The following is a 25,551-nucleotide window of genomic DNA, read 5'->3' on the forward strand; positions in this document are numbered from 1 at the left end:
ATGTTCTACTTTCTGGGGCGACAGTGGCTCAGGTGGGAAGAGCAGTCGTCTGGCGGTCGCAGGGTTGCTGGTTCGATCCCGCCCTGGGTGTGTCGAAGTGTCCCTGAGCAAGACGCCTAACTCCCAAATGCTCCTGACGAGCTGGTTGGTGCCTTGCATGGCAGCCAATCGCTGTTAGTGCATGATTGTGTGTATGGATGGATAAATGAGAAGCCTCAATTGTACAGTGCTTTGCATAAAGGCGCTATATAGATAGTAACCTTTCACCATTTACATGTATGTGGATATTGGCTACAACACAGACCCTGTCACTAAGCCCCATTGGAATCTTCAATACTTTTTTGGTCAGCAAATGTTTTAGCTTGTTATAGCACCATTATGTAGCTAATTTCACTGCTTAACTAAAACATCTACTCGTCTTAGCAGTTTGAAAGTAATACACCAAGTGATGCTGATGCAGTAAGCCATCAAATCTTGAAAATAATTTTTAAAACTTTTTGTCTGAGCAGTATTTTGAAAACGAGTTGATAATCTCGAAGATTCTGTCAGAGTACATGTTTTCAGGTATTTCCCCCCTTTAATGCCAAATAAATGATTGACAGCTGTGAGTGGCTTTTTGGATACCACCCCCGCTTTCTCTTTTTCTCTTGAATGACAAATCCAATGAGGCGAACATTTTGGATGTTCTTTATTGAATATATAAAGGACATTTACACAAAGTTTAAGCTGAATGGTCAACTCCCACACCTCTGGTTGATTTTTCTTGGAATGACCCATTAGTATTGTGCTTTGATTATCCATGCAAAATTACTTTCAATACCTTGAGTGAGGAATTTGAATCAAAGCGTTGGGCTTTGGGGTTGCTTAATACAAGAGGAGAGCAACACATTCACTCCTGGGTAGCAGTACCTACTTGCCTATTGGCTGGCATTATATTTCTGTGAAGAAAATAGCATAGAAGATAGAAATAACTGTTTTTATTTTATGTTTTACCCATCATATTTCTTTTGGTGTTTTTCTCTGGTTTCAGTAAAATAATGTAACATTTTGGGATAAAAATACAAAAAAGCATTCCATAACTGGAAGCTAAAATGGCAAATATTTCCACTGCCACAGTAAACTTTCCAGGTGTGCTGACATAAGCTGGTATAAAGGTGATCCAGACTGCACAGAAAATGAGCATGCTGAATGTGATGAATTTGGCTTCATTAAAATTGTCAGGCAACTTACGAGCCAGAAAAGCTAAAAGAAAGCACAATACAGACAGGAATCCAATATAGCCCAGTACAGCCCAGAACCCCACTGCTGATCCTACATCACATTCTAGAATGATCTTTTCTTTGTAGTGCTTCATGTTCTTGTTGGGGAAAGGAGGGGATATTGTTAACCAAAGCACACAAATAAGGACCTGTATGAGAGTGAAAGCAAGAACGCTCAATCTCTGCTGTGGAGGCCCAAACCATTTCATTTTATTACTGCCTGGAAGTGTAGCCCTGAAAGCCATTAACACCACTATTGTTTTCCCCAGAACACAAGAGATGCAGAGGACAAAGGTGATCCCAAACGCAGTGTGGCGCAGCATACAGGACCACTCAGAGGGCCGGCCGATGAAGGTAAGAGAGCAAAGGAAACACAGTTTCAATGAAAAGAGCAGCAGGAAGCTCAGCTCTGAGTTGTTGGCTTTCACAATTGGAGTATCTTTATATACAAAGAATATGAGTGCTATAGTAATTGTAAGGCAGCCTCCAATGACAGAAAATGACACCAACAGTATCCCCATTAGTTCATGAAAGGTCAGGAATTCAATGCTTTTTAATTCACAATGATTTCTTCCTTCAGTTGACTTGTACTCCGGAAGGCACGGGATACATGTCAGCGCATCTGTAAAAGACAATTATTTTTTGAAATTATTTTTTCTGATAAATTAGCATCTTAACATGCTCAAAGTAATGCTTAAATGCATACTATGAAGGATATTCAACTTGAAAATATAAGAAAACAACCATGGACAGTCATTACTATGATGCACTGGCAATATGTTTGTGTATTCACTTCTGCCAAATACTTTGCTTATCTGCCTGTATTTGTTATTCTAGAAGGTGTTTGGCCGTTTTTTCTTTGTGTACTGTATCTGAAAAGCATGTGACATCTCCTAGTGGTGCCTTCACTGGGTTTGCCAGAGATAGTTTTGGTGGTGATACATTTTGCAAGTGACTGGCTAGCATTTATTAATGTTAGGTAGCTTCCGTTATTCGCTTATTATAATTCAGGTATGTACATTAACTAGCTGGCCATGACAGCTAGGTCCCCCGGACAGTGATACTGCATATTTCCGGGAGATTCTACCACATATTTCCAGGAGATTGATCCCTCTGTTCCCTCTAATGGGCAGGGTCCTCATGCCCAAATCCATAAGACTCCTGGACATTCCAGGAGACATGAGATGTCTTATGAAAATAAAAACGATTATGAATTGATGTATTTGTAAGTATGGGTGTTTATGTTCTGCCATACTTCCTGTAGACTAAAGCAGACAGAAACCCACAGATGCTGTGCTAGCAGTGGCTGTTGTAGGTCCATTCCATCACTACTATGATGTTTAGCTAAAGCTTGCTACCCCATAACTTTGCTGCAATGCTTCTTGCTATCGGATATATTAGTACATTGGCATACTTTTGACTGTCTGATGTGATCCCAGCAGTTTGCACCTCGCTGTTACGAAGCTACCTGACATAGCTAGCCAGAGCAAAATATCAACTTCTTCCATTGGTGAGTGAGCTTCTGTCATCTTTGGGTGAACAATAGGCATGGTTGAGAATGTAGGAGGAGTCATTTTTGATGGTAAACACAGGAGTGGGGGAAAAAATCCTGCATGTTCTGCCTTTAACTTCATAAATATTTTAGTCTACATCAAATAAATAGTATTATTGCGTCTTGGACACAAGGTCAGTATTAAGAGAAATATGTGGAAAACTCAATTGTGGTGTTGCTGAATTCTCCATCTGCGCATGGAATACAGTCAAAGCAGCAGATTGGTTTCCCCTTCACAAAAGCCATGTGTGTCCCAGGAAGGCAGCTCTCACTGCAGACTGACCTCGGTACCTATAAAACAGTCATACTTAGCCATGTTTAACGACATGCACAGCCAAGTACAGCACATCTATCCAGGCGTAACATATGAACACAAGAACGATGGAGAAATATAAGCAGCAACCCAATATTTGAAAGTGGAATACAGTAAATTTGTGTGTGTTTACTTTGAAAAAACACTTGAATTACATAATTTCTCGAGAACCCTGTCCACAAATAAAGGTTTAGTTAAGGCACAACGCTTGTGTACTATCCATTGCTACAATGTTCATATTGCCTTTAGTTTATTGGAAGTGGATATTTGTACATTTGTCAAGCTAACTATAACTGGTTTTAATATTGATTTGGGGTTTACATTTTTTGGTAATTCTGACACTTTCCAAGGCAAAATCATATTAATCACGTGAATCAAGTGAAATGTTTGCATTTGCCAAAAGCCTCAAAACCTCGGGAAATTAAATTGACTTTTCATTTTGATGACACTGACTATTCATTGAAACAATTATTTAATTTTGAAACATGAGTTAAAGATCTTGAGTGAGGTATTCGCTTTTGGAGGTTAACCATAAAGTTGTACAGAATGCATAAAATGTTTTCAAAAATGTACCTACAGTTATGAGAACATTCAAAATGTTGTGGGAAATGGGCCAAAGCGATTGAGAATACTGTAAAGAAAATCTAGTCTTGCAAGCCCTTCCTCCCCATTTCTTATATGGGAATGCCATCTACTGGCAAAAAGTGGTATTTGCCTTTTATTGAATGATACGTTTTTGGATCAATTGAGAGTTCTCAACCAAAGGTTTTGCTTTTATATCTAACATACATAACGATGCATGTTTTAAAAGTATAGCTAGCTAGCATCATTATTTTCATTTCAACGATAATTCGGCTGTCTGAAGCGCATTTCTCCAGTCAGATCTTAAGGAGACTCCAACTGTATGCCATCAACACGGCATTTGCATATTCAATTCCATCTTGCTTGCAAGATTGCGTGTTCTCTCATGTGTAATGCGGAATATTCCATATCAGCCAGTCTAGCTAGCTGGCAAGGTATAACTACTTTTAACCTAACTATAGGCTAGCTAGCTAGTTAACTAGCTGGCATTAACATTGTCACTGCCAATTTTCTGTGTAGCTAGAGCTGGCTAGCCTTGTGAAGTCACTTTGTTGGTGTTTTTGACTAGCCTTCTGGCCACCCTTGCTTTTCTGTATCTGACACGCTTTCACGAATTGAGTGCTTTCTTACTTTGGACAGACCATGAGACTGGCTGCTGTTAGCCTGTCTGTGTGCGACTGTAAGTAATGTCATCTAGTGACAACCTGCATGCAATAACATTGATGAACATTTCGGTCTCATGTTAACATAATGTTTAGACCTTAGCCTCATTCATGTTAGCATTGTGTCTTGCCATGTTAAGTCGATGGACAATTCATTGCCAAAATGTTTCATTTTGAGGTGTAATTCAAATGTAATAAAATATAGGCATGAAAATAAAAGAAGCACGTATATTTCTGGATTACCCACAGAATGAGTGGTCCTGTCTCGGAATCCTAATTTTTGAATTCAAATTTTGTGAGTAATGTTTTATGCTAATATTTTTGTTTTAGTAGTTGGTGAGCCCGTTGCCATTGTAGTAGACCTGCAAAGAGATTGGCTTTTTAAAAAACGGGTGAAATATTTGCTATTTCAAAGACCAACGCAAACTCCCTCTCACTAATTATGTGCAGGGTAGTACACATCAACCATTTCCCATGGTCAGATTTGACCAAACTGTTTGATCAGAGTACAGAAGCTCACCAGCTTACCTTTTGCTGACCATCTGCCCAAACAGCCTGATCGTTCATCACAAACTGTTGCCCCTCTGGCAGAGATGCATCATACAGTCCTATGCTCTTGAACACAATGGCACCATGGGAATTGAGCTGCCAGTTTATCAAGGAGTACTTTGCTGCAGGATCCCCCTGTTTATCAAAGTAAATCCTCTCACCCTGTTTTGTGGTGAAGTTTACCTGGGTTAAATAATGAATCACCTAGAGTGGAAATCACAAGATAATGAATTAAATTAATGAATTGAAGTCAGCAGTGATTCATATTTGTACAGTGCCCAACATAATGTCTGTGACAAATACAATTTTCTCAATTTGGCTGTATACTCCACTTTTTCAGATTTGTAATCAAACAATTCACATGACGTTCTCAGCATCAGGATTTGACAATGACTATTTTCCGCAGATGACGTCACAGAACACATAGAGAGGCATCTTCATATACTGTCCTAGGGTTGTACTGTACTGGGAGAGACAGATGTGCAGACTCCAGCAGAGCTGAACAGTGCGACTCACTTTTTTAGGCTTTTACTTTTAATTCAGCTTCATTTTATTTTACGCTTGATTGTTTTCAATATTTCTTTAATTTTTAGTAGCCCTTTATTTCAGTAATACATTTTTTGTGTCTTTTACTAATAAGCATCCAGGTGCAGTTAGTCCTTGCTGGCTGGAAACCGCACCTGAAGTCCCAGATTTGTTTTTTTGGCAATGCTATGAGCTCAATGGATGGCAGGGAAATTGATGCAGCCAACCTAAACTCCCACCACAGTCTGGAAAGCCCTGACAATCCGGGGAGCGAAACACAACAGCCAGCCTCCCATCACCCCAGGCTTGAGGTTGTCAAAAAAGTTTGAAGCCCTCGCCAATGGCACTGCATCCTCACATCCAGATCTGCATGGCTCCTCTACTCCAATGCACCTTCGTGGCAGTCCAGCCCCTTGTTTCCCCACTGACTTCCCGCTACAGCCAGAAAAGTTATAGAAAATGTTGTTATTGCAGACTCGATTGTGAACAACGTAGCTTTTGATGGGGAGAAAGGTAACAATGTGCTTATTTCATTAAGAGTTTTAGAGATTTTTGTGTCCTTGACATACAAGGGTAGCATTTCACCAGTTGCTTTAATGTGTAATCAACAAATTTCGAAACATTACATGCAACAGATTCAATTGCGGCAACGATGGGTCTTCCAGGCAGAGGGGTTCCTTTAAACTCTTTGATTGTGTATCTATGTTTTTAAATGTGTAAAAAATATTTGACAATTGAAACAAATGGAAAAATCATTGAGTATGTCCATACAGTCCCCTCCAAACTTAATGGAACAGCAAGGCCAATTTGTTTGTTTTTGCAGTACACTGAATACAATTGGGGTTGAGATAAAAAGATGAACACGTGACAAGAGTTCAGAATTTCAGCTTTTATTTCCTGGCATTTACACCTAGATCTGTTAAACTTCTTAGAAGATAGCACTTTTTGCATAAGACCACCCCATTTTCACATGAGCAAAAGTATTGGAACAAAGAGTATTTAAGTAAATGAAAGTAAAACGCGTAATATTTGGGAGCATATCCTCTTTCAGTTGTTGTTTGTTTGGAGGGTTTTTCCCTTCAATCTCCCCTTCCAGAGGTGGAATGCATGCTCAATCCTTCTGCTACCATCGTGAGTTACATCATCAATAAAGATTAGTGAGTCAACTCCAGAAGTGGTCTTGCAAGCCCAAGCCATGACACTTCCTCAAGTGTGCTCCACAGATGAGCTTGTATGTTTTGGATCATGAGCAGATCCATTATTTCTCTACACACTCGCCTTTCCATCACGTTGGTAGAGGTTCATCTTATCCATAAAACTTTGTTCCAGAACTTTTGTGGCTAATCTCTTTCCTTCTTTGCAAATTGTAATCTGGCCTTCTGATTCTTACTACTGATGAGTGGTCTGCCATCAACTGCTGTTTCCCTTGGTTGACCTGTTTGATGTCTGTTGCTCAGTACACCAGCAGTTTCTTTCTTTATCAGGACATTCCAAGTTGTTGTACAAACTATCCCTAATGCTTGTGCAATGGATTCCCCATCTTTTCTAAGCTTAAAAATGGCTTGCTTTTCTTCCAAAGACAGCTCTCTGGTCTTCATGTTGGTTTAGATTTTCTAACACAAATGTTGTCTTCACAGGCAAAACCCAAGGTGAAAACCAAGAGTAGACATTCAGACCTATTTATTGTTTAACAAATCATTGTAACAGGCAACAAAGAAAGACCTGTCAGTCACTTGTTCGAATATTTTTGCTCACCAACAAATTGGGTAGTCTGATACAAAAGGTGATATGTTCGAAGTTGTTTAACAAATCTAGATGAAAATATCAGGAAATTAAAGCTGAAATTTGGGTCTGTCATCTTATGTACATATTGTGACCTCAAACTCAATTGTCTTCAGTGTATAGCAAAAACAAAGGCATTGACCTTTATGTTCCGATACTTTTGGAATGGACTGCATTGAAAGTAATTTAAATTTGCTGATGATACAAAAGAGGAGGTTTAGCGCACAGTATGGAAGTAATCTTCTAAAGTAATCTTGGAAGACTTAAACAGAATCCATAAATCTGGCAAATGAAATTCAATACAACTAAATGTAAAGTTCTACACGTGGAAAACAGGAGTATGAGGCAAGATTGCTTCAAGGGGGACAGGAAATTGGTTAGTGCACATGTTGAAAAAGACTTGGGGGTAATAGTTGACTAAAGCCTTTTAGATTCTAGTCACTGTGCGGTAGCAGTAAAAAAGGCCAACAAGATGCTAGAAGACATAGCCAGGAGTATCGAGTATAAGTCCAAGGAAGTTATACTCACTGTGGCAAAACCCGAGGACTGGTGATTGAGGGAGTGCATGTTCCTGCTCGTAGGCTCCACTCCCTGGCTGACTGGAGCCACTGCAGGTTCCCCAGGCTGGGCCACCAGACCTGACCTGAATCAGCTCATGAAATCTGGCTATATCAGGTCCACCTGTGCTGACTTGCTTTGCGAAGCACCAGGTAGTAAGAGAGTCTTGTGTATGACCGGCTTTTGTTTTGAGAACCTGATTTGGATAGGCTGTGTATATTGACTACAATTTGGGATTATGATTGGGATTTGTTTGTTTAAACTGGCAAGCAGTTTAGCTGCCCAGTTATAGAAAGGGTGGACTTCCAAGACTGTGAAGGTAGCATGAGAGCTAGCTTTTCTTTTCTTGTTTGGTTTTGTTTTGGAATTACATTGTGTCACGTTTCATGTTTGTCATGTCATGTCTTATGTTTAGTTATTGTCTTGGTTATGTTACTGTCATGTCACGTATTATGTTTGTCTAGTCTCACCATTTTTTTTGTCATTATGTTTCATGTTTAGTTCTTGTTACCATATATTTCTTAGTCTTGCCATGTCATGTTATATAGTTTGTCATAATTTCACAAACTTTTTATGTCACGATTTATGTTATGTTCTGTTCATTGTTTAGCATACTTTTTTTTGTGTCTTTCTGCAAACCTTGCATTCCTGCTTTCTCTCTCTCCCTTCCTGTCACTCACACCCTAATTGTTTCAATTTCCCTTGTCTTCTTACTAATCTACTAACTTTATATCAGGATTGGGTAATGCTAACATTCTAACCATGTGTTCATGTTGCCTTACGTTTCTTGTGCATGTCATTTGCTATTTACTAATGCTAGGGCAGGATAGGTTTATTACTAACGATTACTACTTACCTCGTTAACTTGCCAATCCTCCACACCTGATTTCCATTCTCTTGCTGCTCTCAAGCTAATTGTCTACACATGTCTACACCTACATATAAAGCTCAGTTTCATGTCGTGTCTTTGCAAAATTGTTGCCTCCTGTTCGTCAGTGCACTTTTGAGCGGTTTTGTCAAGCCACTGTGTACCTGTTTCGATCCAAGCCTGTTTATTGACCAAAGATTATTGACTTCTGTTTTGTTGACCATTGCCTGCTTGTACCACGACTTTGCCTGCTGTCTTTGTGCTTTTGCCCCGCGGAGCAGACTTCGGTCTTGACTCTTGCGGCGTCATTGACCCTGCGCCTGCCTACCGTCCACCTGTACTTCCGCTGACCGCTTTCCTGGCAACTGGACTTTTTGGCATGGTCTACCGATTACGAGACTGCCTTTTCCCTCGGTACTGTACTTTGGTTTTGGTTGGATTTTGCGTGTTTGAACATTGCCTGTTTTTTTGACTACGCTCACTGGACTTTCCTTGAATAAGTCCCTGACGGGACTTTATGTAATGTTTCTGTATTTGTCCTGTATATATTCATGTGTGTTCTTGTTAATCATTTTTTCATAAATCATTGGTTAGTGTTTTCCATTACAGTTCTCTTGTCTTCCCCTGTTATGTCTGCGTCTGAATGTTTACCAGCCGAGTCACTCCCCTGTCTGCGTGTCCCACTATTCGGGTTGCGGTATTTTCGGGTTTTCAAGAAATTCCTTCCCAACTCGCGATTCTTTCTTCCTGCTTTTTCTTGGTAGTTAAATGTTGTAAAGCACGATTCTTACTAACTACTAATCTAGGTTTTGTACAATACTAATCCGATTAATACACTTGCTGACTGTCTAACAATCACTTATTGGGTAGTTTAGAAATTCACGTAACTAACTCACTAATGCAATCTCTTAGTATTTCTGCACGGTCCTGTAACTCCGCCTCCCTATGCTATCCCTGATTACTGGTTTAGTTTCAGGGATGTGCTTGCACCTGTCTATCACTACGTCTTCAAGCCATGCAAATGTCTACTCCCTAACCCGGAGCCGTATGTTTTACATGTTGGTTATGTGCATCCAGTCCGCATTTTCGTCTCCCCTCTGATTATGTTACTACCCCATTGTTTCCCCACCTGTTGTCTATTTGTTTAGCGCACCTTTTCCCCAGCCCCGCCTAGATTGTTACCTTCCCTCATGTATTTAAACCTCAGTCTCTGCATTGTTCCTTGTCAGAACATTAATCAGTCTTCGTGCCGACTACTTCGTAAACCTAATTCTTGACATTCTTGATACACCCCTTTGCCTTTTGATTTCTGAGCCTGCCTTGCCCTTGTTTAGTTTGCCTTTCTGCTTTTCAGGTTTTGACATCCTGCTTTGTTTTCTGATTTCGATTTTTGCCTTTGCCCTTCTGTACTTTAGCCTTTTGACTTTCTGGATTTTTGACCCCCTCACCTGTTTGACTATTCTTTTGCCTTTCTTTTTTTTGTCATTGTATTGGACCTCCTGGCTACGATTTCTGACCAATAAACAACGATTTTGGATTATCCTGTGGTCTGCGTTTGGGTTCTCAGGGCTGTACATAACATTTTTTCACCCCTTTTGTCTGAGTCGTGCATTTTCCCCGATCACTTACACTTCAGGGAAATGCTAAGAACACACGCCGATTCTGTTATGTTTTTAAGGGAGCAATTGAACACACCTGATTAATCAAACAGCTGGAAAGCCAGTTGTCCAAAATATTATGTATTATATATATATATGCTGTCATTTCTGCACGGTGTAATTATATTTATATGAAATATTTAGTGAAAGCTAAGTACCTTAATAATTTTAATAACATTAATAATTGGAGTGCAAATATAAAATTGTGGAGTACAGAGCTAAATCAAGAAGTAATGTCTTTCTCCCAAATATTATGGAGCTAAGTACATTCCCTCATTGAGCACTTTATTAGGAAAACTTTTACTTTATTACACCTACATATAAATGTCATTATCTAATGAGCCAATTGTGTGGCTGCAGTGCAGTGCATATAACCATGTAGATACGGGTCCAGAGCTTCAGTTAATATTCACATCAACCACCAGAATGTGGAAAAAGTGACTCTGACCATGGAATAATTGTTGGGCCCAGACAGAGTTGTTTGAGTTCTAAGAAACTGCTGATCTCCTGAGATTTTTATGCACAACAGTCTCACCGTGTGCAGAGTTTGCAGAGAGTGAGCAGCAGTTGTGCAGGCAAAAATATGTTAATGAAAGAGGTCAAAGGAGAGTGGCTAGACTGGTCAAAGCTGACAGGAAGGTGTCTGTAACGCAAATAACACAGTGCAACAGTGGTATGCAGAAAAGTATCTCTGAACACAACGGGTCAAACCTGTAAGTGGATAGGCTACTGCAGCAGAAGACCAACAAGTCAAAAAATAAGTAATACATACCTAATAAAGTGCTCACTGAGTGTATATACACACTCTGCATATATAAACAACAGCAGCTATACAACCTGCCACGGCTCTATTGTGGCTTTATCTGCGCAGCTTCTGTTCATGAATGGTCCATGTCCGTCTTTGCACATGATAAGATTGTGCAGTGAATGGGCCACAGCATATACAGCCTTATACACGTTGTTCAGGAAACTGGTGTCAGATACATCTGTGTAGCGGGTTTTTATTTCATGCAAAGACTCTGATCCTGTGCAAGCTTTCATGCTGACATCCTTGCGAGGTGTTAGAAAGCAGCTGAAAATACTCTCCCAGAACTCTACCAAGCCCTGGTTCCCAGGCTTGGTTGATGGGCGCGTGTTCATGATAAACTCCTTCAGTCCTGGTATGTGAATGTTTGGGGCTCTAAGGCCAATGGCCGCTCCCAACACTGCATACCTCACTGGGGTGGCAAGGTACCAGGCTCTGATCCAGGCTTCGGTGCCCACCCACTGAAAACCTGTCAAATTCTGCAAACGCAGTTCGTTGGTGAGCGTCTCCAAACTGAGACCATCTACAAAAGCAACAATAACTTTTGAAGATGATTTTTTAATGATCTCCGCAACTTCAAGAAATTTCTGTCTCGGGTCAGTCCTGTGGATGGGCACTGAGTACTCTATGCAGATGCCCTCTTTCTTGGCTACTTTTAAAAATGTAGCCATTCCATTGTTGCCATAGTCATCATTTGTCCTGATTGCACCAACCCAGGTCCACCCAAAGTGCTTGACCAGCTTTGCTAAGGCTCTGCTTTGATAGTAGTCACTGGGAATGGTTCTGAAGAAATTTGGATACTCCTGTCTGTTACTGAGACATGCACATGTAGCTGAATGACTGAGCTGTAACAAACAAGCAAGTATTCACTATTTTTGAATGTGCTGCATGCACATTCACATATTGACAAGCTCTCAGACACAGTCACAAACACAAACACACGTCCTCATAAAAAAAGTCTCAGTCCATTGCAAACCACACACACACACACACACCATATGTAATGTTTCATAAAGAACATATCTTTATATTGTTCATTTCAAAACACATTTGCTTTATAGGTTAAACTTTCACAGTTTACAATAACATAAAGGTTACTAACCACAGGTATGTGGAATGGTCCCACTGTTCTTACGACCCCAATGGTTGAAGTTGAGTATGTGTCTCCTATTACTGCATGTACCGATGAAGGTTTGAGGCAGGTCTTTGTGACTTCCTCATGTCTGTTCATTAGAGTCAGGGATGCCCTTACAGAGAGAGGAACACTTGGACAGGAATCATATATCCTGTAGCCCAAATAAATTCCTGGGAGAATCTGAGAGTTGTTGTTTATCTCTTCAATGGCAAACATCATAGCTTGAGCAAACTGCAGTTCTCCTTGATCTAGCCTGTGAGGAGAAATGGACTGATGGTGTTAAAAAATATATATTATAACTAGTGTAACGTGATGAAAGCAACAAATACAATTTTTTTTTGTATCTCCCTCTTGAGGAAAACCAAAAGCACAGTACACAAAAGTACATTTCGTGAAATATGCAGTTTAATAACCAAAACAAAAATAGATACTTGTTCCCCTAATACAATTCATAATATATTTTATATATTTTTTTTGTTTTGATCCCAAAAACAGAAGGCATTTACACGGCATTCATAATTAATCCAAAAAGGTGTCATGTTCACTGTGTGATGAAAAATGTTTTAAGATACTTTTCACAATATTTTATGTAAGACCATGATACTTTCTGTGCTTTCTCCACATGAGAAGGAGGAGAAGAACATGAATTAAAGGGCCACATTTTCCATGACCCTGCTTAAGTGCATGCAACATAAATGCTAATTACTGCTATAAAACATTAATGATAAAAACTGTTATATTTTTCCATTTTGGCTTACCCCTGACATTGAATACGTCCAGGGTTGACTTGTAGTGTTGGATCCACACTTACAGGATTTTGATGAAATGAAAAAATCCCTCCAATTGTGATATTGCCTTCTTTTGAAAACTGTGAGAATTCCTGAGCTCCATACAGTCGACAGACAGGTTTTCCAAGGCCAGCAAACAAGACGAGTAACAAGATGTCTGTGAGCAGCGGCATCTCTGAGAATGCATGCGTTGTAACCTGGCAGTGTCCAGTGGTACTGCAGCATTGTCTCAGTGACTTATATAGGACTATGCTGATAACTTATATGAGGAGCCTGACATGGGGTGGGCCTGTGTCTCCCAGTGGAGGGAGGCATGTTCTACTTTCTGGGGTGACATTGACTCGGTAAGAGCAGTCATCTGCCAGTCGCAGGGTTGCCAGTTCAATCCTGCCCTGGGTGTGTTGAAGTGTCCCTGAGCAAGACACCTAACTCCCAAATGCTCCTGACGAGTTGGTTGGTGCCTTGCATGGCAGCCAATCGCCGTTGGTGCGTGAGAGTGTGTATGGATGGGTGAATGAGAAGCCTCAATTGTACATGAAGGCACTTTATAAATACTAACCATTTACCATTTCACTATTTATATGCATGCAGATATTGGCTACAACACAGACCCTGTCACTAAGCCCCATTGGAATCTTCAATACTTTTTTGGTCAGCAAATGTGGGCAAGCCAAATGTTTTCGTAATTAATTTGACAAATTGAGTGTTTTATGAAAGTTTTTGGCAGAAATTAAAAAAGAGGTCCATAGAGGTCCATGATACTAAGGTGAACTGAACTGCATCTAAGAAAGTTGTGAAACCTGGAAGCCAGGAAAGCAGCTCCACATCATCACGCAACAACCGTTTGGCTTTTGGTTTGATGTTACGACTGTGAAATGCTTTATTTCTCTATACGGCAGACATGAGACCTGTGTCATCCAAAAAGTTCCACTTTTGACTGATCTGTCCATATGATATTATACATAGAAAAAATATGGTCTGGTCTCTTGGTTTTTCTGAAAAGTTTAATTTGGAGCTAGCCTAATGATCATAGCTTTAACCTCATAGGAACTTGTTTGACGTGAGGTGATGGACAAATGTACAAAATGCTGTGACTGTAGCTCAAGTGGGCCATGACAAATGTCTGTTTGAAATGTAGCCACTTTTAAACATTTTAGCTTGTTATAGCACCATTATGTAGCTAATTTCACTTCTTAACTAAAACATCTCCTCGTCTTAGCAGTTTGAAAGTAATACACCAAGTGATGCTGATGCAGTAAGCCATCAAATCTTGAAAATAATTTTTAAAACTTTTTGTCTGAGCAGTATTTTGAAAACGAGTTGATAATCTCGAAGATTCTGTCAGAGTACATGTTTTCAGGTATTTCCCCCCTTTAATGCCAAATAAATGATGTTCCAAAATTGACACAAACCCCAATTTCCAGCTGTGAGTGGCTTTTTGGATACTACCCCCGCTTTCTCTTTTTCTCTTGAATGACAACTCCAATGAGGCGAACATTTTGGATGTTCTTTATTGACTATATAAAGGACATTTACACAAAGTTTAAGCAAAATTTGAATGGTCAACTCCCACACCTCTGGTTGATTTTTTTTTCGTGGAATGACCCATTAGTATTATTCGATGATCCATGCAAAATTACTTTCAATACCTTGAGTGAGAAATTTGAATCAAAGCGTTGGGATTTGGGGTTGCTGAATACGAGAGGAGAGCAACACATTCACTCCTGGGTAGCAGTACCTACTTGCCTATTGGCTGGCATTAGATTTCTGTGAAGAAAATAGCACATAGAAGATAGAAATAACTGTTTTTATTTTATGTTTTACCCATCATATTTCTTTTGGTGTTTTTCTCTGGTTTCAGTAAAATAATGTAACATTTTGGGATAAAAATACAAAAAAGCATTCCATAACTGGAAGCTAAAATGGCAAATATTTCCACTGCCACAGTGAACTTTCCAGGTGTGCTGACATAAGCTGGTATAAAGGTGATCCAGACTGCACAGAAAATGAGCATGCTGAATGTGATGAATTTGGCTTCATTAAAATTGTCAGGCAACTTACGAGCCAGAAAAGCTAAAAGAAAGCACAATACAGAGAGGAGCCCAATATAGCCCAGTACAGCCCAGAACCCCACTGCTGATCCTACATCACATTCTAGAATGATCTTTTCTTTGTAGTGCTTCATGTTCTTGTTGGGGAAAGGAGGGGATATTGTTAACCAAAGCACACAAATAAGGACCTGTATGAGAGTGAAAGCAAGAACGCTCAATCTCTGCTGTGGAGGCCCAAACCATTTCATTGTATTACTGCCTGGAAGTGTAGCCCTGAAAGCCATTAACACCACTATTGTTTTCCCCAGAACACAAGAGATGCAGAGGACAAAGGTTATTCCAAATGCTGTGTGGCGCAGCATACAGGACCACTCAGAGGGCCGGCCGATGAAGGTAAGAGAGCAAAGGAAACACAGTTTCAATGAAAAGAGCAGCAGGAAGCTCAGCTCTGAATTGTTGGCTTTCACAATGGGAGTATCTTTATATACAAAGAATATGAGTGCTATAGTAATTGTAAGGCAGCCTCCAATGACAGAAAATGACACCAACAATATCCCCATTAGTTCATGAAAGGTCAGGAATTCAATGCTTTTTAATTCACAATGATTTCTTCCTTCAGTTGACTTGTACTCCGGAAGGCACGGGATACATGTCAGCGCATCTGTAAAAGACAATTATTTTTTGAAATTATTTTTTCTGATAAATTAGCATCTTAACATGCTCAAAGTAATGCTTAAATGCATACTATGAAGGATATTCAACTTGAAAATATAAGAAAACAACCATGGACAGTCATTACTATGATGCACTGGCAATATGTTTGTGTATTCACTTCTGCCAAATACTTTGCTTATCTGCCTGTATTTGTTATTCTAGAAGGTGTTTGGCCGTTTTTTCTTTGTGTACTGTATCTGAAAAGCTAGTGGTGCCTTCACTGGGTTTGCCAGAGATAGTTTTGGTGGTGATACATTTTGCAAGTGACTGGCTAGCATTTATTAATGTTAGGTAGCTTCCGTTATTCGCTTATTATAATTCAGGTATGTACATTAACTAGCTGGCCATGACAGCTAGGTCCCCCGGACAGTGATACTGCATATTTCCGGGAGATTCTACCACATATTTCCGGGAGATTGATCCCTCTGTTCCCTCTAATGGGCAGGGTCCTCACGCCCAAATCCATAAGACTCTTGGACATTCCAGGAGACGTGAGATGTCTGATGAAAATAAAAACGATTATGAATGGATGTATTTGTAGGTATGGGTGTTTATGTTCTGTCATACTTTCTGTAGACTAAAGCAGACAGAAACCCACAGATGCTGTGCTAGCAGTGGCTGTTGTAGGTCCATTCCATCACCACAATGATGTTTAGCTAAAGCTTGCTACCCCATAAATTTGCTGCAATGCTTCTTGCTATCGGATATGTCAGTACATTGGCATACTTTTGACTTCTCTGATGTGATCCCAGCAGTTTGCAACACGCTGTTACGAAGCTACCTGACATAGCTAGCCAGAGCAAAATATCAACTTCTTCCACTGGTGAGTGAGCTTCTGTCATCTTTGGGGTGAATAATAGGCATGGAATGTAGGAGGAGTCATTTTTGATGGTAAACACAGGAGTGGGGGAAAAAATCCTGCATGTTCTGCCTTTAACTTCATAAATATTTTAGTCTACATCAAATAAATAGTATTATTGCTTCTTGGACACAAGGTCAGTTTTAAGAGAAATATGTGGAAAACTCAATTGTAGTGTTGCTGAATTCTCCATCTGCGCATGGAATACAGTCAAAGCAGCAGATTGGTTTCCCCTTCACAAAAGCCATGTGTGTCCCAGGAAGGCAGCTCTCACTGCAGACTGACCTCGGTACCTATAAAACAGTCATACTTAGCCATGTTTAACCACATGCACAGCCAAGTACAGCACATCTATCCAGGCGTAACATATGAACACAAGAATCGATGAAGAAATATAAGCAGCAATCCAATATTTGACAGTGGAATACAGTAAATTTGTGTGTGTTTACTTTGAAAAAACCCTTGAATTACATAATTTCTCGAGAACCCTGTCCACAAATAAAGGTTTAGTTAAGGCACAACGCTTGTGCACTATGCATCGCTACAATGTTCGTATTGCCTACAGTTCATTGTAAGTGGATATTTGTACATAGCTCATTTTAATATTGATTTGGGGTTTACATGTTTTGGTAATTCTGACACTTTCCGAGGCAAAATCATATTAATCACAAAAAACTATGCTTTAAGTGAAATGCGTGCATTTGCCAAAAGCCTCAAAACACAGGAAATTAAATTGACTTTTCATTTTGATGACACTGACTATTTATTGAAACAATTATTTAATTTTGAAACATGAGTTAAAGATCTTGAGTGAGGTATTCGCTTTTGGAGGTTAACCATAAAGTTGTACAGAATGCATAAAATGTTTTCAAAAATGTACCTACAGTTATGAGAACATTCAAAATGTTGTGGGAAATGGGCCAAAGCGATTGAGAATACTGTAAAGAAAATCTAGTCTTGCAAGCCCTTCCTCCCCATTTCTTATATGGGAATGCCATCTACTGGCAAAAAGTGGTATTTGCCTTTTATTGAATTATACTTTTTTGGATCAATTGAGAGTTCTCAACCAAAGGTTTTGCTTTTATAGCTAACATACATAACGATGCATGTTTTAAAAGTATAGCTAGCTAGCATCATTATTTTCATTTCAACGATAATTCGGCTGTCTGAAGCGCATTTCTCCAGTCAGATCTTAAGGAGACTCCAACTGTATGCCATCAACACGGCATTTGCATATTAAGTTCCATCTTGCTTGCAAGATTGCAGGTTCTCTCATGTGTAATGCGAAATATTCCATTTCAGTCTAGCTAGCTGGCAAGGTATAACTACTTTTAAAAGTCTAACTATAGGCTAGCTAGCCAGTTAACTAGCTGGCATTAACATTTTCACTGCCATTTTTCTGTGTGGCTAGAGCTGGCTAGCCTAATGAAGTCACTTTGTTGGTGTTTTTGACTAGCCTTTTGGCCACCCTTGCTTTTCTTTATCTTCACGAATTGAGTGCTTGCTTACTTTGGACAGACTATGAGACTGGCTGCTGTTAGCCTGTCTATGTGCTACTGCATGTAATGTCATCTAGCGACAACCTGCATGCAATAACATTGATGAACATATCGGTCTCATGTTAACATAATGTTTAGACCTTAGCCTCAATCGTGTTAGCGTTGTGTCTCGCCATGTTAAGTCGATGGACAATTCATTGCCAAAATGTTTCATTTTGAGGTGTAATTAATATGTAATAAAATATAGGCATGAAAATAAGATAAGCATGTATATTTCTGAATTACCCACAGAATGACTGGTCCTGTCTTGGGATTCTTTGAATTTATATTGAGTAATTTTTGTGCAAAAAAGTCTGAATGTTTTATGAAAAAAAATTTGTTTAAGTAGTTGGCGACCCCGTTGCCATTGTAGTAGACCTGCGAAGAGATTGGCTTTTAAAATTTTTTTTTGCTATTTTGAATGGAAGTGTCGACCAACACAAACCCCCTGTCACTAATTATGTGCAGGGTAGTACACATCAACCGTTTCCCATGGTCAGATTTGACCAAACTGTTTGATCAGAGTACAGAAGCTCACCAGCTTACCTGTTGCTGACCATCTGCCCAGACAGCCTGCACATCATCGTTCATCACAAACTCCCTCCCCACTGGCAGAGATGCATCATACAGTCCTATGATCTTGAACACAATGGCACCATGGGAATTGAGCTGCCAGTTTACCAAGGAGTACTTTGCTGCAGGATTCCCCTGTTTATCAAAATGAATCCTCTCACCCTGTTTCGTGGTGAAGTTTACCTGGGTTAAATAATGAATCACCTAGAGTGGAAATCACAAGATAATTAAATAAATTAATGAATTGAAGTCAGCAGTGATTCATATTTGTACCGCGCCCAACATAATGTCTGTGACAAACACAATTTTCTTAATTTGGCTATATACTCCACTTTTTCAGATTTGTAATCAAACAATTCACATGGCGTTCTCAGCATCAGGATTTGACAATGACTATTTTCCGCAGATGACATCACAGAACACATAGAGAGGCATCTTCATATACTGTCCTAGGGTTGTACTGTACTGGGAGAGACAGATGTGCAGACTCCAGCAGAGCTGAACAGTGCGACTCACTTTTTTAGGCTTTTACTTTTAATTCAGCTTCATTTTATTTTACGCTTGATTGTTTTCAATATTTCTTTAATTTTTAGTAGCCCTTTATTTCAGTAATACATTTTTTGTGTCTTTTACTAATAAGCATCCAGGTGCAGTTAGTCCTTGCTGGCTGGAAACCGTACCTGAAGTCCCAGATTAGTTTTTTTGGCAATGCTATGAGCTCAATGGATGGCAGGGAAATTGATGCAGCCAACCTAAACTCCCACCACAGTCTGGAAAGCCCTGACAATCAGGGGAGCGAAACATAACAGCCAGCCTCCCATCACCCCTCTACTCCAATGCACCTTCGTGGCAGTCCAGCCCCTTGTTTCCCCACTGACTTCCCGCTACAGCCAGAAAAGTTATAGAAAATGTTGTTATTGCAGACTCGATTGTGAACAACGTAGCTTTTGATGGGGTTTTAGAGATTTTTGTGTCCTTGACATACAAGGGTAGCATTTCACCAGTTGCTTTAATGTGTAATCAACAAATTTCGAAACATTACATGCAACAGATTCAATTGCGGCAACGATGGGTCTTCCAGGCAGAGGGGTTCCTTTAAACTCTTTGATTGTGTATCTATGTTTTTAAATGTGTAAAAAATATTTGACAATTGAAACAAATGGAAAAATCATTGAGTATGTCCATACAGTCCCCTCCAAACTTAATGGAACAGCAAGGCCAATTTGTTTGTTTTTGCAGTACACTGAATACAATTGGGGTTGAGATAAAAAGATGAACACGTGACAAGAGTTCAGAATTTCAGATTTTATTTCCTGGCATTTACACCTAGATCTGTTAAACTTCTTAGAAGATAGCACTTTTTGCATAAGACCACCCCATTTTCACATGAGCAAAAGTATTGGAACAAAGAGTATTTAAGTAAATGAAAGTAAAACGCGTAATATTTGGGAGCATATCCTCTTTCAGTTGTTGTTTGTTTGGAGGGTTTTTCCCTTCAATCTCCCCTTCCAGAGGTGGAATGCATGCTCAATCCTTCTGCTACCATCGTGAGTTACATCATCAATAAAGATTAGTGAGTCAACTCCAGAAGTGGTCTTGCAAGCCCAAGCCATGACGCTTCCTCAAGTGTGCTCCACAGATGAGCTTGTATGTTTTGGATCATGAGCAGATCCATTATTTCTCTACACACTCGCCTTTCCATCACGTTGGTAGAGGTTCATCTTATCCATAAAACTTTGTTCCAGAACTTTTGTGGCTAATCTCTTTCCTTCTTTGCAAATTGTAATCTGGCCTTCTGATTCTTACTACTGATGAGTGGTCTGCCATCAACTGCTGTTTCCCTTGGTTGACCTGTTTGATGTCTGTTGCTCAGTACACCAGCAGTTTCTTTCTTTATCAGGACATTCCAAGTTGTTGTACAAACTATCCCTAATGCTTGTGCAATGGATTCCCCATCTTTTCTAAGCTTAAAAATGGCTTGCTTTTCTTCCAAAGACAGCTCTCTGGCCTTCATGTTGGTTTAGATTTTCTAACAAATGTTGTCTTCACAGGCAAAACCCAAGGTGAAAACCAAGAGTAGACATTCAGACCTATTTATTGTTTAACAAATCATTGTAACAGGCAACAAAGAAAGACCTGTCAGTCACTTGTTCGAATATTTTTGCTCACCAACAAATTGGGTAGTCTGATACAAAAGGTGATATGTTCGAAGTTGTTTAACAAATCTAGATGAAAATATCAGGAAATTAAAGCTGAAATTTGGGTCTGTCATCTTATGTACATATTGTGACCTCAAACTCAATTGTCTTCAGTGTATAGCAAAAACAAAGGCATTGACCTTTATGTTCCGATACTTTTGGAATGGACTGCATTGAAAGTAATTTAAATTTGCTGATGATACAAAAGAGGAGGTTTAGCGCACAGTATGGAAGTAATCTTCTAAAGTAATCTTGGAAGACTTAAACAGAATCCATAAATCTGGCAAATGAAATTCAATACAACTAAATGTAAAGTTCTACATGTGGAAAACAGGAGTATGAGGCAAGATTGCTTCATGGGGGACAGGAAATTGGTTAGTGCACATGTTGAAAAAGACTTGGGGGTAATAGTTGACTAAAGCCTTTTAGATTCTAGTCACTGTGCGGTAGCAGTAAAAAAGGCCAACAAGATGCTAGAAGACATAGCCAGGAGTATCGAGTATAAGTCCAAGGAAGTTATACTCACTGTGGCAAAACCCGAGGACTGGTGATTGAGGGAGTGCATGTTCCTGCTCGTAGGCTCCACTCCCTGGCTGACTGGAGCCACTGCAGGTTCCCCAGGCTGGGCCACCAGACCTGACCTGAATCAGCTCATGAAATCTGGCTATATCAGGTCCACCTGTGCTGACTTGCTTTGCGAAGCACCAGGTAGTAAGAGAGTCTTGTGTATGACCGGCTTTTGTTTTGAGAACCTGATTTGGATAGGCTGTGTATATTGACTACAATTTGGGATTATGATGGGTTTTTTTTGTTTAAACTGGCAAGCAGTTTAGCTGCCCAGTTATAGAAAGGGTGGACTTCCAAGACTGTGAAGGTAGCATGAGAGCTAGCTTTTCTTTTCTTGTTTGGTTTTGTTTTGTTTTCGAAATTACATTGATCACGTTGAGTTTCTCCAGGCATCATAAGAATGTTAGCGACGCTGATAAGACTTCAAATCAACCAAACAGTAAATTAAATGATGGGTCCAGCCAATTGGCACATTTTAAATAACCAAATGTTAGGCTATGTACATATTAAGAACTTGCCTAGTGGTCCATAAAAGTATTACGTCAACCCAAGTTCTAATGACCGGGGACAGTGGTTAAATGCATTTGTGCATCTTCCTAAGAAGGGAAGAGCCAAGTAAACAATTTGCATTGGCCCAACAATGTCACATTCCAACATTGGTTGTTTTTGCTCATCGGTTTGATGTTTCTGCACTGGTTATAGCATTTGGTTCCAGAATGTTTGGCCCAATATCACACTCCCATTATTCTTTAGATGGTAACCGTAAATTCTGCACGGTTCTAATGTTGCAGGGAAATGCAAAGACAACGCACGCCACATTCTGTTAAATTATTTTTAAGGGAGCAATTGAACACACCTGATTAATCAGAAACAGCTGGAAAGCCAGTTGTCCAAAATATTATGTTGCCCTGATATACAGGGACTATATATAAACTGCTGTCATTTCTACACGGTGCAAACAAATACAGTATATGAAATATTATTTAGTAAAAGCTGATAAGTACCACACATTAATAGTTGGATTGCAAATATAAAATTGTGGAGTACAGAGCTAAATCAAGAAGTAATGTCTTTCTCCCAAATATTATGGAGCTAAGTAAGTACATACACTCACTGAGCACTGAGGAACATTTTTACTTTATTACACCTATTTATAAATGCCATTATCTAATGAGCCAATTGTGTGGCAGCAGTGCAGTGCACACAATCATGTAGATACAGGTCCAGAGCTTCAGTTAATATTCACATCAACCATCAGAAGGGGGAAAAATTTGATCTAAGTGACTTTGACCATGGAATAATTGTTGGGCCCAGACAGGGTTGTTTGAGTATCTAAGAAACAGCTGATCTCCTGAGATTACTATGCACAACAGTCTGTAGAGTTTGCAGAGAATGGTGCGAAAAACCCAAAAAATCCAGTGAGCAGCAGTTGTGCAGGCAAAAATGTGTTGTTAATGAAAGAGGTCAAAGAGTGGCTAGACTGGTCAAAGCTGAGAGGAAGGTGTCTGTAACGCAAATAACAACACATCACAACAGTGGTATGCAGAAAAGTATCTCTGAACACACAACGGGTCAAACCTGTAAGTGGATAGGCTACTGCAGCAGAAGACCAACAAGTCAAAAAATAAGTAATAAATACCTAATAAAGTGCTCACTGAGTGTATATACACACTCTGCATATATAAACAACAGCAGCTATACAACCTGCCATGGCTCTATTGTGGCTTTGTCTGCGCAGCTTCTGTTCATGAATGGTCCATGTCCGTCTTTGCACATGATAAGATTGTGCAGTGAATGGGCCACAGCATATACAGCCTTATACACATTATTCAGCAAACTGGTGTCAGATACATCTGTGTAGCGGGTTTTTATTTCATGCAAAGACTCTGATCCTGTGCAAGCTTTCATGCTGACATCCTTGCGAGGTGTCAGAAAGCAGCTGAAAATACTCTCCCAGAACTCTACCAAGCCCTGGTTCCCAGGCTTGGTTGATGGGTGTGTGTTCATGATAAACTCCTTCAGTCCTGGTATGTGAATGTTTGGGGCTCTAAGGCCAATGGCCGCTCCCAACACTGCATAGCTCACTGGGGTGGCAATGTACCAGTCTCTGATCCAGGCTTCGGTGCCCACCCACTGAAAACCTGTCAAATTCTGCAAACGCAGTTCGTTGGTGAGCGTCTCCAAACTGGCACCATCTACAAAAGCAACAATAACTTTTGAAGATGATTTTTTAATGATCTCCGCAACTTCAAGAAATTTCTGTCTCGGGTCAGTCCTGTGGATGGGCACTGAGTACTCTATGCAGATGCCCTCTTTCCTGGCTACTTTTAAAAATGTAGCCATTCCATTGTTGCCATAGTCATCATTTGTCCTGATTGCACCAACCCAGGTCCACCCAAAGTACTTCACCAGCTTTGCTAAGGCTCTGCTTTGATAGTAGTCACTGGGAATGGTTCTGAAGAAATTTGGATACTCCTGTCTGTTACTGAGACATGCACATGTAGCTGAATGACTGAGCTGTAACAAACAAGCAAGTATTCACTATTTTTGAATGTGCTATAGATGTTTTCACACACAGTATATACATGCACATTCACATATTGACAAGCTCTCAGACACAGTCACAAAGACAAACCCACGTCCTCATAAAAAAGTCTTAGTCTATCACAAGCCACAAACCGTATGTAATCATTCATAAAGAAAATATCTTTAAATTGCTCATTTGCACAAACACATTTGCTTTATAGGTTAAACTTTCACAGTTTACAATAACATAAAGGTTACTAACCACAGGTATGTGGAATGGTCCCACTGTTCTTACGACCCCAATGGTTGAAGTTGAGTATGTGTCTCCTATTACTGCATGTACCGATGAAGGTTTGAGGCAGGTCTTTGTGACTTCCTCATGTCTGTTCATTAGAGTCAGGGATGCCCTTACAGAGAGAGGAACACTTGGACAGGAATCATATATCCTGTAGCCCAAATAAATTCCTGGGAGAATCTGAGAGTTGTTGTTTATCTCTTCAATGGCAAAAATCATAGCTTGAGCAAACTGCAGTTCTCCTTGATCTAGCCTGTGAGGAGAAATAGACTGATGGTGTCAGTTAAAAAATATATATTATAACTAGTGTAACGTGATGAAAGTAACATAAAAATTGTTATTGTATCTCCCTCTTGAGGAAAACCAAAAGCACAGTACACAAAAGTAAATTTAGTGAAATATGCAGTTTAATAGCCAAAACAAAAATAGATACTTGTTCCCCTAATACAATTTCATAATATATTTTACTTTATGTTTTGATCCCAAAAACAGAAGGCATTTACATGGCATTCATAATTAATCCAAAAAGGTGTCATGTTCACTGTGTGATGAAAAATGTTTTAAGATACTTTTCACTATATTTTATGTGAGACCATGATACTTTCAGTGCTTTCTCCACATGAGAAGGAGGAGAAGAACATGAATTAAAGGGCCACATTTTCCATGACCCTGCTTAAGTGCATGCAACATAAAAGCTAATTACTGCTATAAAACATTAATGATAAAAACTGTTATATTTTTCCATTTTGGCTTACCCCTGACATTGAATACTTCCAGGATTGACTTGTAGTGTTGGATCCACACTTACAGGATTTTGATGAAATGAAAAAATCCCACCTATTGTGATATTGCCTTCTTTTGAAAACTGTGAGAGTTCCTGAGCTCCATATAGTCGACAGACAGGTTTTCCAAGGCCAGCAAACAAGACGAGTAACAAGATGTCTGTGAGCAGCGGCATCTCTGAGAATGCATACGTCTTAACCTGGCAGTGTCCAGTGGTACTGCAGCATTGTCTCAGTGACTTATATAGGACTATGCTGATAACTTATGAGGAGCCTGACATGGGGTGGGCCTGTGTCTCCCAGTGGGGCGAAGCATGTTCTACTTTCTGGGGCGACATTGGCTCAGGCAGTAAGAGCAGTCATCTGGCGGTCGCAGGGTTGCCAGTTCAATCCTGCCCTGGGTGTGTCGAGG

General features: G+C 39.8%; 2 protein-coding genes across 2 annotated transcripts; both read right to left on the reverse strand.

Annotated features, from left to right (window-relative positions):
- Positions 1-982: 982 nt before the first annotated feature.
- Positions 983-13,209, reverse strand: LOC133108391 (extracellular calcium-sensing receptor-like). The gene is made up of 6 exons (XM_061217900.1): positions 13,007-13,209; positions 12,216-12,501; positions 11,146-11,958; positions 4,897-5,121; positions 2,979-3,102; positions 983-1,881 (listed from the first exon to the last, which is right to left on the reverse strand). Exons 1-6 carry the CDS (start codon positions 13,207-13,209, stop codon positions 983-985), a joined length of 2,550 nt encoding a protein of 849 aa, XP_061073884.1.
- A 1,640-nt stretch (positions 13,210-14,849) lies between these two features.
- Positions 14,850-25,315, reverse strand: LOC133107512 (extracellular calcium-sensing receptor-like). The gene is made up of 6 exons (XM_061216500.1): positions 25,113-25,315; positions 24,325-24,610; positions 23,241-24,053; positions 18,745-18,975; positions 16,830-16,953; positions 14,850-15,748 (listed from the first exon to the last, which is right to left on the reverse strand). The coding sequence occupies exons 1-6, from the start codon at positions 25,313-25,315 to the stop codon at positions 14,850-14,852; spliced, it is 2,556 nt and encodes an 851-aa protein (XP_061072484.1).
- Positions 25,316-25,551: the final 236 nt, after the last annotated feature.

The sequence above is a fragment of the Conger conger genome, chromosome 13 (assembly GCF_963514075.1).
Source record: "Conger conger chromosome 13, fConCon1.1, whole genome shotgun sequence".
NCBI classification, from domain to species: domain Eukaryota; kingdom Metazoa; phylum Chordata; class Actinopteri; order Anguilliformes; family Congridae; genus Conger; species Conger conger.